Source organism: Scyliorhinus torazame, chromosome 12, assembly GCF_047496885.1.
Source record: "Scyliorhinus torazame isolate Kashiwa2021f chromosome 12, sScyTor2.1, whole genome shotgun sequence".
In the NCBI taxonomy this organism is placed as follows: Eukaryota; Metazoa; Chordata; class Chondrichthyes; order Carcharhiniformes; family Scyliorhinidae; genus Scyliorhinus; species Scyliorhinus torazame.
Window position 1 is genome coordinate 213694020 of NC_092718.1, and position 15167 is coordinate 213709186.

At 50.0% G+C, this 15167-nt stretch overlaps 1 protein-coding gene across 1 annotated transcript in view; it reads left to right on the forward strand.

Moving 5' to 3' along the window:
- The first annotated feature begins 358 nt into the window (after positions 1 to 358).
- Positions 359 to 15167, forward strand: part of LOC140387128 (uncharacterized) — a 186293-nt gene continuing 171484 nt past the window's right edge. The window contains exons 1-4 of the mRNA XM_072470139.1: positions 359 to 371; positions 3179 to 3293; positions 4298 to 4463; positions 13358 to 13497. Coding sequence (XP_072326240.1) covers positions 359 to 371; positions 3179 to 3293; positions 4298 to 4463; positions 13358 to 13497 — 434 coding nt within the window. The remainder of the gene's footprint in view (positions 372 to 3178; positions 3294 to 4297; positions 4464 to 13357; positions 13498 to 15167) is intronic.

A 15167-nucleotide genomic window follows, 5' to 3' on the forward strand; every position in this document is an offset into this window, starting at 1 on the left:
CAGGTTCATAACCTGGTACTCCCTGTCCTATGTGATCGAAACACTGTTAGCGTTGGCGATACTCTGCTGTGTAGTGCAGACTATGCGCCTACGTAAATGGAGAAGGAGAGCCTACCGCGCTCGAACCCCTGTATATAGGATCAGATCCCCTATATTCGGTTACGACCAGACCCCCGACCCCCGCGATCTATAATAAAATAATAAAGTGCATTCACCTGCGTTTATTGTTACCTGCGTTTATTGTTGTTGTTGTAAATAAAGAAATGTACAAAAACTTTTTCATGAGCAAAAAATTGTATGATCCTGAGCTTGACTGCCAAGCCAGGAAAGATTATATGAAATGCTGTGATTTTGTTGTATGCTTGAGGAAGGTAAGATAATGGAATGTCTAGCGAGGGTAGGATATTAAGGATAAATTAGAGGTTCCAAGTTTGTTATTTTGTAATGCATGTCCCTGTCTGACATAGCGCCCTTAGAATTGTTAGTTAACATTTTTTGTGCATAGCTTTGTTCAGTGCAGAGGCCATGTAGGAGATGTGTCCCCCGGTCAGGGAATGGAAAGTAACAAATTGATGTGATCCTTCACGCTTCGCGTTAGGATCACAAGGAGGGAATGTAGCCATGTAAAATGGCTGACTCCCGATTAGAATGGCCAAACCCCGATTTAAAATGGCGAACGGAAGAGGCTGTTGGGAAAATCAGCCAACAGGACTCAAACAGACAGCTGCAGGTAAGACAGTGTATTCGCCTCTGGAGAAGCCAGACCGAATCGATACCTGCAGCCATCAACATGACAACACCCCAGCCATCTGCATATTAAGCAGCAATCCCCGGGAACAATTGATACAAAATAGACACACAAAGCTGACCCAGACCTTTCGGCGCCAGCAGGAGCTGACACAAAGAAAGGTAAACGACCACCCCTCGATCAAGGAATCGCTCCAGTATTGGAGAATAGCGATCCAAGTGATTGGGACCAAGTCCAATCACTTGGAACCAGGTACAAGGTCCGCCCCGAGAGGCGGGAAGCCCCTGGGGACTATAAGAATAGGGGCCAAGTTCAAATCGACCCTTCTTCTCCGCTCCGCACCCTCCGAGACCCTTCTGCAAGAGAACGTAAGTAAGTTTTACTCCAACGATCGCTACCAGATAGGCACTCCTGACTATCGACTTGTACCAGCTTTTGAATCCCGCAGGCTCAGAACCCATTTGAAAGGCCATTCGTTTCCCTGACCTGGTGGGCCATTTCCAAAGTTAAGTATTGGCCTGTTAGTTGTAGGAAGTAGCTTAGAAGTAGAATTAATGTATAAGTATTGATTGCTGTGTATAATAAATGAGTGTTGATTTAACTCTTACTAAGCAGTGTGTTGGATTATTAATCATTACTCGGACTTGAACCACGTGGCGATATCAGAAAGGTACCTGGCGACTCAAGAGCAAAGGTGACAGAATAAGAGCAATTAAACTCAGGCTAAAACGAGCAACAGAACTCACTCATTCTCGCCTGAGTCATATGCACCCTGTGCACCACCTTAAACCGTTTCAGGCTCATCCTTGCACAAGAGGAGGTCCCGTTTACCCTACGCAGTACCTCACTCCATACTCCCCAATTGATCTCTCCCAACTTCGCTTCCCATTTCTCCTTGATCTGAGTCAGCCTTCTGGGCAAGGTGTGAACAGGAGATTAAGCAGAGCATGAATCAATCTCTACTATTATTATTTATTCCCCAGTTGCTGTTTTCTGAGTTTATGTTGGATTGTTGTTTCTGTAGTAGAAGAACTTTGCACCTTTTGTCCAAAAGTGTCCATTTTGAAAGCTGCAGTTTCATTTGATAGAATTGTACATTCAGTCGTCAAGTACCGAGCACTATTGTAGATGATCATTGATAAACACTTCATGTGACTGTTCTACGGATGGCTGCATATATTGTGCCAAAACCAACATGGAACCTGATCAGGACCAATAATTTATTGACGTTTCATTTGTCATTTTGTTGAATATATCTCGCAATTTTTCCTTCATGACTATTTCAATTCCCTGGAAAATGGACAGTATTTTGGGCAAATGGGCAAATGCAAAGCTCAGTAGAGTGAATGAGAAGGCTGCTGAGTGCAGCAATTTAAAGGACATCTGCAGTTGGATTCTCCTCTATCGGGATTCTCCGTTTCCACTGCAGCCCGGGGTTTTCCCGACGGCGTGGGGCTGCCCACAATGGGGAAACCGCATTGACCGGCTGGCGAAACGGAGAATCCCGGGGGCCCGTCTCACCAGAAACCTGGAGCGGCGGGACGGACAATCCCTCCCGTGATATCAGTGATTGCGAATTACATTATCTTATCAACAGGGACGAAATTCTCCGGTATCGGCGCGATGTCCGTCTGGCGCCCAAAACGGCGCAAATCAGTCGGGCATCGCGCCGCCCCAAAGGTGTGGAATGCTCCGCATCTTTGGGGGCCGAGCCCCAACCTTAAGGGGCTAGGCCCGCGCCGGACGGATTTCCGCCCCGCCAGCTGGCGGAAAAGGCCTTTGGTGCCCCGCCAGCTGGCGCGGAAATGACATCTCCGGGCGGCACATGCGCGGGAGCGTTAGCGGCCGCTGACGGCATTCCCACGCATGCGCTGTGGAGGGAGTCTCTTCCGCCTCCGCCATGGTGGAGACCATGGCGAAGGCGGAAGGAAAAGAGTGCCCTCACGGCACAGGCGGCCCGCGGATCGGTGGGCCACGATCGCGGGCCAGGCCACCGTGGGGGCACCCCCCGGGGCCAGATCATCCCGCGCCCCCCCCCCCCCCCCCCCCCCCAGGACCCCGGAGCCTGCCCGCGCCGCCTTGTCCCGCCGGTAAGTTAGGTGGTTTAATCTACGCCGGTGGGACAGGCATTTTAGCTGCGGGACTTTGGCCCATCTGGGCCGGAGAATCGCGGGGGGGGGGGGGGCCGCAAACCGGCGCGGCGCGATTCCCGCCCCTGCCGAATCTCCGGTGCCGGAGAATTCGGCTACCGGCGGGGGCGGGATTCACGCCAGCCCCCGGCGATTCTCCGACCTGGCGGGGGGGTCGGAGAATCTCGCCCCAGATTTGGAGATAATGTAGCACACAACATTGCTCTGAAACTGACCAATATATTAAATTAAATATCACAGCTTTAGTTTTGCCTGCACTAATTTCTGTTTATGTTTCCAGGTGCTGCTGTAGACACTAGAAATAGTTTGGGGCAGACTCCACTATTTGTAGCTGCATTGCTGGACCTTGTCAAAGTTGTCGATGTTTTATTGGAGTTTGGAGCAAACCCTAACCAGTAAGTAGCTCAGCTGAGTACTGCAAGCTTGAAAAAAAGCATATTTTTATTTATAAAGCACATTTAACATGGAAAATGATTCAAATGGTTTAAAGAGCAGGAAGACAAGGGTAGAAGTCAAAAGATGATGATTGATAATAGGAGAGTTGTAAGAGGTGACTAGTCGCGGTTGAAAATATGGTTTTTGGGAAGTCTTTTTAAATGTGAGGAGAAAGAAATGTAGTACAGGATACGAGGGAGGGAATTCCAGACAGCAGGGCCATGGTAGCTGAAGACTGCCATCAGAAGTCAAGTGAGGGGAGGAGTGATTATACAGAAGGCCAGATATGGAGGATTGAAGGGTGGAAGATGTTGCAGAGAGTGGGTGGGGTGAGACCATGGAGGGAATTTGGAGATGAGGATGAAGATTCTAAATTGTCCGCAGTGTGGGACGGGTGACCTATGTAGGTTAGCAAGGGTGGGAGTGATGGGCAAGTGGGACTCGGTGCAGGACAAGTACCAGGAGGCTCAGTTTTAGAAAAAGTGAACAACGTGATAATGGAAAAATAAATTAAAATACCACCATCAATTTTTTCCTTACCTACTGAATGCTCTGGTTATACATAATTTTCATTGACGTAGTGTTCCAAATTGTAATTGTTTTCGTTTGAAATTTGTAGGACATAATTTTTTACAAAGGTCACCTGGCAGGGCTACACGTAGAGCACTTTAAAAGTTGCAGAAGGAATTCATTGCTTTGATTGGTTAATCTAAAGATGCCCATCCAGATTAAATCCGTAAAAATCAATTCATTGCTCAATTAATGCATTCCGCATAAATGCTATTCAACATCAGTCAAATATTTAAGCAGATAACCTGTCTAGAAAAGCTCCAAGGCTGTTTAATAAGCTATTTTTGGCATGCTAAAAATCCTAAAGGGAATTTAGTAGCTACTTGGCAGTTGCATTGGTGGACTAACATCTGTGGATTGATCTGTGTTTTTAAAAACAATTCATTCTATCTAGTCGGTGTGAAGATCGGAGTACTCCAGTGCACGCAGCAGCTTTTTCATGCAACCAGTGGATTCTCAGTAAGTTACTGGATGCTGGAGGTGACCTGCGTCTGAATGATGAAGATGGAAGAATACCCCGCACCTGGGCTAAGTCAGCTGGCAAGGAACGCAGTATTCGGGTATGAAGCGATAGAGTTCATTTTAACTGGTTTGTTGGTATTTAGGTAGTAGTTTAGAAGTCACTTTTGCATACCATTCCCGCACAGTGCGCCCTGCTCTTGAGTCAGTTGATAGAGGTACAGTGGCATTTTGGCACAGCAAGAGGGCACAAAGGTTAGGGAGTGAATATCCATTGCATGTCGCCTAACAGCCGGCTGCATAGTAACGTTAGCAGACATTTTCCGGTCCTGTTGTGGTGGGACCCGCCTTGAGAAATTCTGTGGCCTAGCCCAAAGTCCATTGACCTTGGACAGGGCTGGTGATCCCACAATGGACGGGACCAGAAAAACTCACCCAAGGTTTCAGACTTGCTTAGGTGGTATTGGGAAATGTGAGAAGAGAAGTGAAAATATATTTTTTCAAAAGGAAATTATTTTTTCTCCTTGTAAATTTCCAAGCCTCAACCCCTCAGTGCAGCAGGTCAACCTGGATGTCATCTGTGAGTACATTTGTCAGCCTTGGCTCAGAGGTAGTACTCTCACCTCTAACTCAGTTGTGGGTTCAAACACCACTCCATCAGCATAATCTGAATTGTTATTTCAGTGCAATACTGGAAGTTCTGCATTGTTAAAAACGCTAGCTGGAATTCTCCGGTCATTCCGATTCACTTTTCCCGCTGGCAGCACGGTAGCACAGTGGTTAGCACAGTTGCTTCACAGCTCCAGGGTCCCAGGTTCAATTCCCGGCTTGGGTCACTGTCTGTGCGGAGTCTGCACGTTCTCCCCGTGTCTGCGTGGGTTTCCTCCGGGTGCTCCGGTTTCCTCCCACAGTCCAAAGACAAAGATGTGCAGGTTAGGTAGATTGGCCATGCTAAATTGCCCTTAGTGTCCAAAAAGGTTAGGTGGCGGTACTGGATTGCGGGGATAGGGTGGAGGTGTGGGCTTAAGTAGGGTGCTCTTAAGTGGCCGGTGCAGACTTGATGAGCCAAATGGCCTCCTTCTGCACTGTAAATTCTATGATTCTGGCAGTGCACCCTTGCCCACGGGTTTCTGAGTGGCGTGGGGTGGTTAGAATGGGAAATCCCATAGGCAAGTGGCAGGAAGATAGAATCCCGGCGCCATCGAATTGCACGCAGCCGAGAAACATCCGCTGGCAGACTGGAGAATCCCGTCCACTGTCTTTCAGATGCGGCATAAACCAAGGTCCCGCCTTTCCTCACAGGTGGACTTAAAGAGTTCCATGGTACTATTTGAAGAAGAGCAGGTAAGTGTTCCTTATGTCCTAGAACAAAGAACAAAGAAAAGTACAGTACAAGAACAGGCCCTTCGACCCTCCAAGCCTGTGCCGACCATGCTAAACTAAAATCTTCTACACTTCCTGGGTCTGTATCCCTCTAGTCCCATCCTATTCATTTATTTAAATGATATCCTGGTCAACATTTATCCCTCAACCAACATTGCTAAAATAAATTGTCTGGTCAATTATCACATTGTTGTTTGTGGGATCTTGCGGCACAAATAGGCTGCCACTCATGCTTACATTATTACAATAGTCACTATAGTTCATATGTATTTCATTAACTGTGAAGTGCTTTGGGGCACTCTGAGATCATTACAGGCACTCTTTAGCTGCTAGTTTGTTCTATCTTTCTTCAATTACAGGGACTTGACCTGCCCTCACTGGGACGCGATTCTCCGACCCCCCCACCGGGTTGGAGAATCGCCGGGGGCCGGCGTGAATCCCGTCCCCGCCGTGTCGCGAATTCTCCGCCACCGGAGATTTGGCGGGGGAGGGAATCGCGCCGCGCCCGTCGGCGGGAATCCCCCGGCGATTCTCCGGTCCGCGATGGGCTGAAGTCCCGCCACTGTCAACCCACGCCAGCCAGTGTGGATGGAACCACCTTTGGGACGGCGGGACACGGCGGCACGGGCAGGCTCCGGGGTCATGGGGGGGGGCGCGCGGGGGGATCTGGCCCCGGGGGGGTGCCCCCACGGTGGCCTGGCCCGCGATCGGGGCCCACCGAGTTGCGGGCACTCTTTTCCTTCTGCCTTCGCCATGGTCTCCACCATGGCGGAGGCGGAAGAGACCCCCTCCACTGCGCATGCGCGGGGATGACGTGAGCGGCCGCTGACGCTTCCGCGCTTGCGCCGCCCGGCAAAGTCATTTCCACGCCAGCTGGCGGGGCACCAAAGGCCTTTCCTGCCAGCTGGCGGTGCGGAAATCAGTCCGGCGCGGGCCTAGCCCCTCAAGGTGAGGGCTCGGCCCCTCAAGATGCGGAAACTTCCGCACCTTTGGGGCGGCGCGATGCCGGACTGATTCGCGCCGTTTTTGGCGCCGGTCGGCGGACATCGCGCCAATATCGGAGAATGCCGCTCCTGATGTCTGCAGCTATGCATTTCCAACAGGTGTTGCTTGGTGATAAAGAGAAGGAGCTTTGACTGATGTTCCCTCCTTAACCTTGGCTTTGAAGTTCATTGGAGTGCCATCGTGCCCAGATCAGCTAACCCAAAACACTATATCTATTGAACCTAATCAGTCACTTAATAAGTAGGAACCAAGAACCTAAACAAAACAAATTGAAATGAAACAAAATTTGATGTAAGAGACAGCCGATTTCTGTTTCCCTGCTGTAGGGGTAGTACCACTCTGCATCATGCTGTTAGCATGTTGGAAGGATTCTGCAGGATGGTACTCAACCTGTTGGCTACTTTATGCACACACCTTCCTTCGCCATCAAGTCTTGGGGTGGCACATAAACCTGGAGCTTCTGGCTCAGAGGCAGGGTCACAACCCACTGCGCCACATGACCTCCATATAAATGCCTTATGAGTCGATGTTAAATAAAGTGACAGGTTTTGATTTGTTTTATTTCTGTGTTTTAAATTCTGAGATTTGTTTGTACAGTCTGATTGTATTTAAGGTTTACACACAAATTTCAATTTAAAGTAGTCAAAGCTAAAAGAGATTTAATAATGAGGGGAGAACTGGAAGGAAACTGGCATAACCATTTTTAACTTTGAGAGAAATACAATTTTTCTCACCTCATTTGGGATTGAGTGAGACAAATTGACACCCATCAAGAAAGTTCTTTTTTTTAAATTAAATATTTTATTGAAAATTTTTGGTCAACCAACACAGTACATTGTGCATCCTTTACACAATATTATAACAACACAAATAACAATGACCTATTTTATAAACAAAAAATGAATAAATAATAAATAACAAAAATGAAAACTAGCCCTAATTGGCAACTGCCTTGTCACAAGTAACACTCTCCAAAAATATAATTTAACAGTCCAATATATAATTATCTGTAACGACCTATACATACTATCCCCCCCCCCCCCCCGATCCTGGGCTGCTGCTGCTGCCTTCTTTTTCACATTCCGTCTATCTTTCTGCGAGGTATTCGACGAACGGTTGCCACCGCCTGGTGAACCCTTGAGCCGACCCCCTTAGGACGAACTTAATCCGCTCTAGCTTTATAAACCCCGCCATGTCATTTATCCAGGTCTCCACCCCCGGGGGCTTGGCTTCTTTCCACATTAGCAATATCCTGCGCCGGGCGGCTACTAGGGACGCAAAGGCCAAAACATCGGCCTCTCTCGCCTCCTGCACTCCCGGCTCTTGTGCAACCCCAAATATAGCCAACCCCCAGCTTGGTTCGACCCGGACTCCTACTACTTTTGAAAGCACCTTTGTCACCCCCATCCAAAACCCCTGTAGTGCCGGGCATGACCAAAACATATGGGTATGATTCGCTGGGCTTCTCGAGCACCTCGCACACCTATCCTCCACCCCAAAAAATTTACTGAGCCGTGCTCCAGTCATATGTGCCCTGTGTAATACCTTAAACTGAATCAGGCTTAGCCTGGCACACGAGGACGACGAGTTTACCCTGCTTAGGGCATCTGCCCACAGCCCCTCCTCGATCTCCTCCCCCAGCTCTTCTTCCCATTTCCCTTTTAGTTCATCTACCATAGTCTCCCCTTCGTCCCTCATTTCCCTATATATATCTGACACCTTACCATCCCCCACCCATGTCTTTGAGATCACTCTGTCCTGCACCTCTTGTGTCGGGAGCTGCGGGAATTCCCTCACCTGTTGCCTCGCAAAAGCCCTCAGTTGCATATACCTGAATGCATTCCCTTGGGGCAACCCATATTTCTCGGTCAGCGCTCCCAGACTCGCGAACTTCCCATCCACAAACAGATCTTTCAGTTGCGTTATTCCTGCTCTTTGCCACATTCCATATCCCCCATCCATTCCCCCCGGGGCAAACCTATGATTGTTTCTTATCGGGGACCCCCCCCAAGGCTCCAGTCTTTCCCCTATGCCGTCTCCACTGTCCCCAAATCTTCAGTGTAGCCACCACCACCGGGCTTGTGGTGTAGTTCCTCGGTGAGAACGGCAATGGGGCTGTCACCATAGCCTGTAGGCTAGTCCCCCTACAGGACGCCCTCTCTAATCTCTTCCACGCCGCTCCCTCCTCCTCTCCCATCCACTTACTCACCATTGAAATATTAGCGGCCCAATAATACTCACTTAGGCTCGGTAGTGCCAGCCCCCCCCTATCCCTGCTACGCTGTAAGAATCCCTTCCTCACTCTCGGGGTCTTCCCGGCCCACACAAAACCCATGATGCTCTTTTCAATCCTTTTAAAAAAAGCCTTCGTGATCACCACCGGGAGGCACTGAAACACAAAGAGGAATCTCGGGAGGACCACCATCTTAACCGCCTGCACCCTCCCTGCCATTGACAGGGATACCATATCCCATCTCTTGAAATCCTCCTCCATCTGTTCCACCAACCGCGTTAAATTTAACCTATGCAATGTGTCCCAATTCTTAGCTATCTGGATCCCCAGGTAACGAAAGTCCCTTGTTACCTTCCTCAACGGTAGGTCCTCTATTTCTCTACTCTGCTCCCCTGGATGCACCACAAACAACTCACTTTTCCCCATGTTCAATTTATACCCTGAAAACTCCCCAAACTCCCCAAGTATCCGCATTATTTCTGGCATCCCCTCCGCCGGGTCCGCCACGTATAGTAGCAAATCGTCCGCATACAAAGATACCCGGTGCTCTTCTCCTCCCCTAAGTACTCCCCTCCACTTCTTGGAACCCCTCAACGCTATCGCCAGGGGCTCAATCGCCAGTGCAAACAATAATGGGGACAGAGGGCATCCCTGCCTTGTCCCTCTATGGAGCCGAAAATATGCAGATCCCCGTCCATTCGTGACCACGCTCGCCACTGGGGCCCTATACAACAGCTGCACCCATCTAACATACCCCTCTCCAAAACCAAATCTCCTCAACACCTCCCACAAATAATCCCACTCCACTCTATCAAATGCTTTCTCGGCATCCATCGCCACTACTATCTCCGTTTCTCCCTCTGGTGGGGCCATCATCATTACCCCTAACAACCTCCGTATATTCGTGTTCAGCTGTCTCCCCTTCAAAAACCCAGTTTGGTCCTCGTGGACCACCCCCGGGACACATTCCTCTATTCTCATTGCCATTACCTTGGCCAGGACCTTGGCATCTACATTTAGGAGGGAAATAGGTCTATAGGACCCGCATTGTAGCGGGTCCTTTTCCTTCTTTAAGAGAAGCGATATCGTTGCTTCAGACATAATCGGGGGCAGTTGTCCCCTTTCCTTTGCCTCATTAAAGGTCCTCGTCAGTACCGGGGCGAGCAAGTCCACATATTTTCTATAGAATTCGACTGGGAATCCATCCGGTCCCGGGGCCTTTCCCGCCTGCATGCTCCTAATTCCTTTCACCACTTCTTCTACCTCGATCTGTGCTCCCAGTCCCACCCTTTCCTGCTCTTCCACCTTGGGAAATTCCAGCCGATCCAAGAAGCCCATCATTCTCTCCCTCCCATCCGGGGGTTGAGCTTCATATAATTTTTTATAAAATGTCTTGAACACTCCATTCACTCTCTCCGCTCCCCGCTCCATCTCTCCTTCCTCATCCCTCACTCCCCCTATTTCCCTCGCTGCTCCCCTTTTCCTCAATTGGTGTGCCAGCAACCTGCTCGCCTTCTCCCCATATTCGTACTGTACACCCTGTGCCTTCCTCCATTGTGCCTCTGCAGTGCCTGTAGTCAGCAAGTCAAATTCTACATGTAGCCTTTGCCTTTCCCTGTACAGTCCCTCCTCCGGTGCTTCCGCATATTGTCTGTCCACCCTCAAAAGTTCTTGCAGCAACCGCTCCCGTTCCTTACTCTCCTGCTTCCCTTTATGTGCCCTTATTGATATCAGCTCCCCTCTAACCACCGCCTTCAACGCCTACCAGACCACTCCCACCTGGACCTCCCCATTATCATTGAGTTCCAAGTACTTTTCAATGCACCCCCTCACCCTTAGACACACCCCCTCATCTGCCATTAGTCCCATGTCCATTCTCCAGGGTGGGCGCCCTCCTGTTTCCTCCCCTATCTCCAAGTCCACCCAGTGTGGAGCGTGATCCGAAATGGCTATAGCCGTATACTCCGTTCCCCTCACCTTCGGGATCAATGCCCTACCCAGCACAAAAAAGTCTATTCGCGAGTAGACTTTATGGACATAGGAGAAAAACGAGAACTCCTTACTCCTAGGTCTGCTAAATCTCCACGGGTCTACACCTCTCATCTGCTCCATAAAATCTTTAAGTACCTTGGCTGCTGCCGGCCTCCTTCCAGTCCTGGACTTCGACCTATCCAGCCCTGGTTCCAACACCGTATTAAAATCTCCCCCCATTATCAGCTTTCCCATCTCTAGGTCCGGAATGCGTCCTAGCATCCGCCTCATAAAATTGGCATCATCCCAGTTCGGGGCATATACGTTTACCAAAACCACCGTCTCCCCCTGTAGTTTGCCACTCACCATCACGTATCTGCCCCCGTTATCCGCCACTATAGTCTTTGCCTCGAACATTACCCGCTTCCCCACTAATATAGCCACCCCCCTGTTTTTCGCATCTAGCCCCGAATGGAACACCTGCCCCACCCATCCTTTGCGTAGCCTAACCTGGTCTATCAGTTTCAGGTGCGTTTCCTGTAACATAACCACATCTGCCTTAAGTTTCTTAAGGTGTGCGAGTACCCGTGCCCTCTTTATCGGCCCGTTCAGCCCTCTCACGTTCCACGTGATCAGCCGAGTTGGGGGGCTTCCTACCCCCCCCTTGTCGATTAGCCATCACCTTTTTCCAGCTCCTCACCCGGTTCCCACGCAGCTGTATCTCCCCCAGGCGGTGCCCCCCCCGCCCATCCTCTCCCATACCAGCTCCCCCCTCTCCCCAGCAGCAGCAACCCAGTAATTCCCCCCTCCCACCCCCCCGCTAGATCCCCCGCTAGCGTAATTACTCCCCCCATGTTGCTCCCAGAAGTCAGCAAACTCTGGCTGACCTCGGCTTCCCCCCGTGACCTCGGCTCGCACCGTGCGACGCCCCCTCCTTCCTGCTTCTCTATTCCCGCCATGATTATCATAGCGCGGGAACCAAGCCCGCGCTTCTCCCTTGGCCCCGCCCCCAATGACCAACGCCCCATCTCCTCCACCTCCCCTCCTCCCCCCATCACCACCTGTGGGAGAGAGAAAAGTTACCACATCGCAGGATTAGTACATAAAACCCCTCTTTGCCCCCCACATTCGCCCCACCACTTTGTTCGAACGTTCTTTTTAATAACCCGCTCATTCCAGTTTTTCTTCCACAATAAAAGTCCACGCTTCATCCGCCGTCTCAAAGTAGTGGTGCCTCCCTCGATATGTGACCCACAGTCTTGCCGGTTGCAGCATTCCAAATTTTATCTTCTTTTTATGAAGCACCGCCTTGGCCCGATTAAAGCTCGCCCTCCTTCTCGCCACCTCCGCACTCCAATCTTGATAAACGCGGATCACCGCGTTCTCCCATTTACTGCTCCGAGTTTTCTTCGCCCATCTAAGGACCATTTCTCTATCCTTAAAACGGAGGAATCTCACCACTATGGCTCTGGGAATTTCTCCTGCTCTCGGTCCTCGCGCCATCACTCGGTATGCTCCCTCCACCTCCAACGGACCCGCCGGGGCCTCCGCTCCCATTAACGAGTGCAGCATCGTGCTCACATATGCCCCGACGTCCGCTCCCTCCACACCTTCAGGAAGACCAAGAATCCTCAGGTTGTTCCTCCTTGCGTTGTTTTCCAGTGCCTCCAACATTTCCACACATCGTTTCTGATGTGCCTCCTGCGTCTCCGTCTTCACCACCAGGCCCTGTATATCGTCCTCATTCTCGGCTGCCTTTGCCTTCACGACCCGAAGCTCCCGCTCCTGGGTCTTTTGTTCCTCCTTTAGCCCTTCGATCGCCTGTAGTATCGGGGCCAACAGCTCTTTCTTCATTTCCTTTTTGATCTCTTCCACACAGCATTTCAAGAACTCTTGTTGTTCAGGGCCCCATGTTAAACTGCCACCTTCCGACGCCATCTTGGTTTTTGCTTGCCTTCCTTGCCGCTGTTCTAAAGGATCCACTGCAATCTGGCCACTCTCTCCTCCTTTTTCCATCCGTATCCAGGGGGGATTCCCTTTTGGTTTACCGCACAGTGTTTTTAGCCGTCAAAATTGCCGTTGGGGCTCCTATCAAGAGCCCAAAAGTCCGTTTCACAGGGAGCTGCCGAAACGTGCGACTCAGCTGGTCATCGCCGCACCCGGAAGTCCATCAAGAAAGTTCTTAACTGGTCCCTAGGCAATTTGCTAGAACTGTCTATGTAAATTCCCTCTCCCTCTACACTGGTCCCTGTCTCCAATGAAGACAGCAGCAATTATATTTTATATTTGATGATTGTACAAATACTATTGTCTGAGAAAATATTGTGGTCACACAGTATTCCATGTGAAATACTATACTTTCTTGTTTATCTTATAATTTTCCCAAATAATGCTGTGTTTCAGATCCTGGAGTTCATGCAGAGGTGTGCTTCACACATGCAGGGAATCACGCAACAGGTCATCTACAATAACTCCCGTCAAGTTGGCTGTTCATCACAAGCCCTGATACGGAACCCTTCCATACTCAACAAAATCACTTCTGGGTGAGAGTTTTCTACCATTTCTAATTGCAAAACGGTAGGTACGTCCAGCAGGCAGTGGGCACTGAATGCCCTTTGAAAGCTGAAGTGAGTTCTTTCAGAATATTCGTGATGAATGTCATTTGAACAGAATATAACATCAGCAGTCTGATCAAACAGACACCAAATTAAATTCCACAACTTAACGCACGGTCCTCAAAAATAAAGAATATTTTAGCAACACATATCAGGATAGAGTTTTGCCTTCACTTTCAGAGTGATAATTCTGTCAGGTGGAGGATCCCATTCCCTTTATGGAACCTGTCTTACTTTCATTTGATTGAAATAAATAGTGACAATCAAGTGGACTCTAAGGACATGTGATCATCTCCACCAGATTACTGCCCAGTAGCCAACATCTGTAAAAACAAGCAAAAATATGCATTTATATGAAGCCATTTCACATCCTCACAACGTTGTCAAGTACTCCATAGTCAACGGATTACATTTTGAAGTGCAGTCACTGTTCTAATGCAGGCAAATACAATAGCTAATTTGCACACAGTGAGATATCACAAAGAAAAAAGAGATAAATGGGCTGCTAACCTATTTTTGGAGGGATTTGATTGAGGGATAAATATTGGCTAGGACAGGAGGCGAACTATCCTACTCTTCTTCAGTTAATACCATGAGATATTCTGGGTGCGGTTCTCTGGCCCCATTGCGCTCGAACGAGAGCACATGGATGGAGAATCTGGGAGAGCCCTCCCATGGGCTCCCCGACAGCCTCCACACCTTGCAGGATTCACCCAAGTCCGCGAGGCGTCGGGATCGGAACTCCGCCCAAAAAGGAGGGGGGCCGGGCACCTGTAGCTCTCCGCCATGTTGCGTCGGGACCGGCGCGGAGAAGGCAACTAGCGCGCATGCGTGAGTTCGCGCCGGTCGTAACGCGCATGCGCAGACCCGCGACGCCCGTTTGACGCCGGTATCGGCAGCTGGAGCTGCGTGAGTCACTCCAGTGCTGTGCTGGCTCCCTGTGAGGCGCAGGATCGCGAATCCTGGGGGCCTGTTGACACTGTCGTAAATCGCGACGCCGGTTACGACGACGTCAACACTTAGCCTCAGGATCAGAGAATCCCGCCCAAGATGTTTTCCCTGGCTGCTGTGTCTCAAACCATACAAACATATGACTGTACAGGTTTGGAACAGGAATAGGCCACTTGACTCCTCCAGCCTGCTCTGGCATTCAATAAGATCATGGCTGATCTGTTTGTAACTTCAACCCCACATTCCTGCCTACCCCAAATATCCTTTAACCTCCCTGTTAATCAAGAATCTATTCGGGGGAACTTCCGGTTGCGGCTATGCGGGGAACTTCCGGTTGCAGCTATGCGGAGCTAAGTTGCACATTCGGCAGCTCCCGCACAAAAATGACTTTTGGGCTCTTTTCAAGGCCCCCAACGGCATTTTTGCGACGTTTCCCGCTGTGAGAAGGAGAGTACAATAGTTCCCCGACAGTATATGGCTTTTACCAGGAGCGGGGCGACTAAAAACGTGGTGGTGGAACCGAAGAAGGTGCGAGGGAAGAAGAACAAAATGGCGGCGGGCGGGGACCAGGCAGCGTGGATGCAGTGGGCGCAGGAGCAACAGGAGGTTATCCAGCGCTGCTTTAGGGAGATTAAAGCGGACCAGCT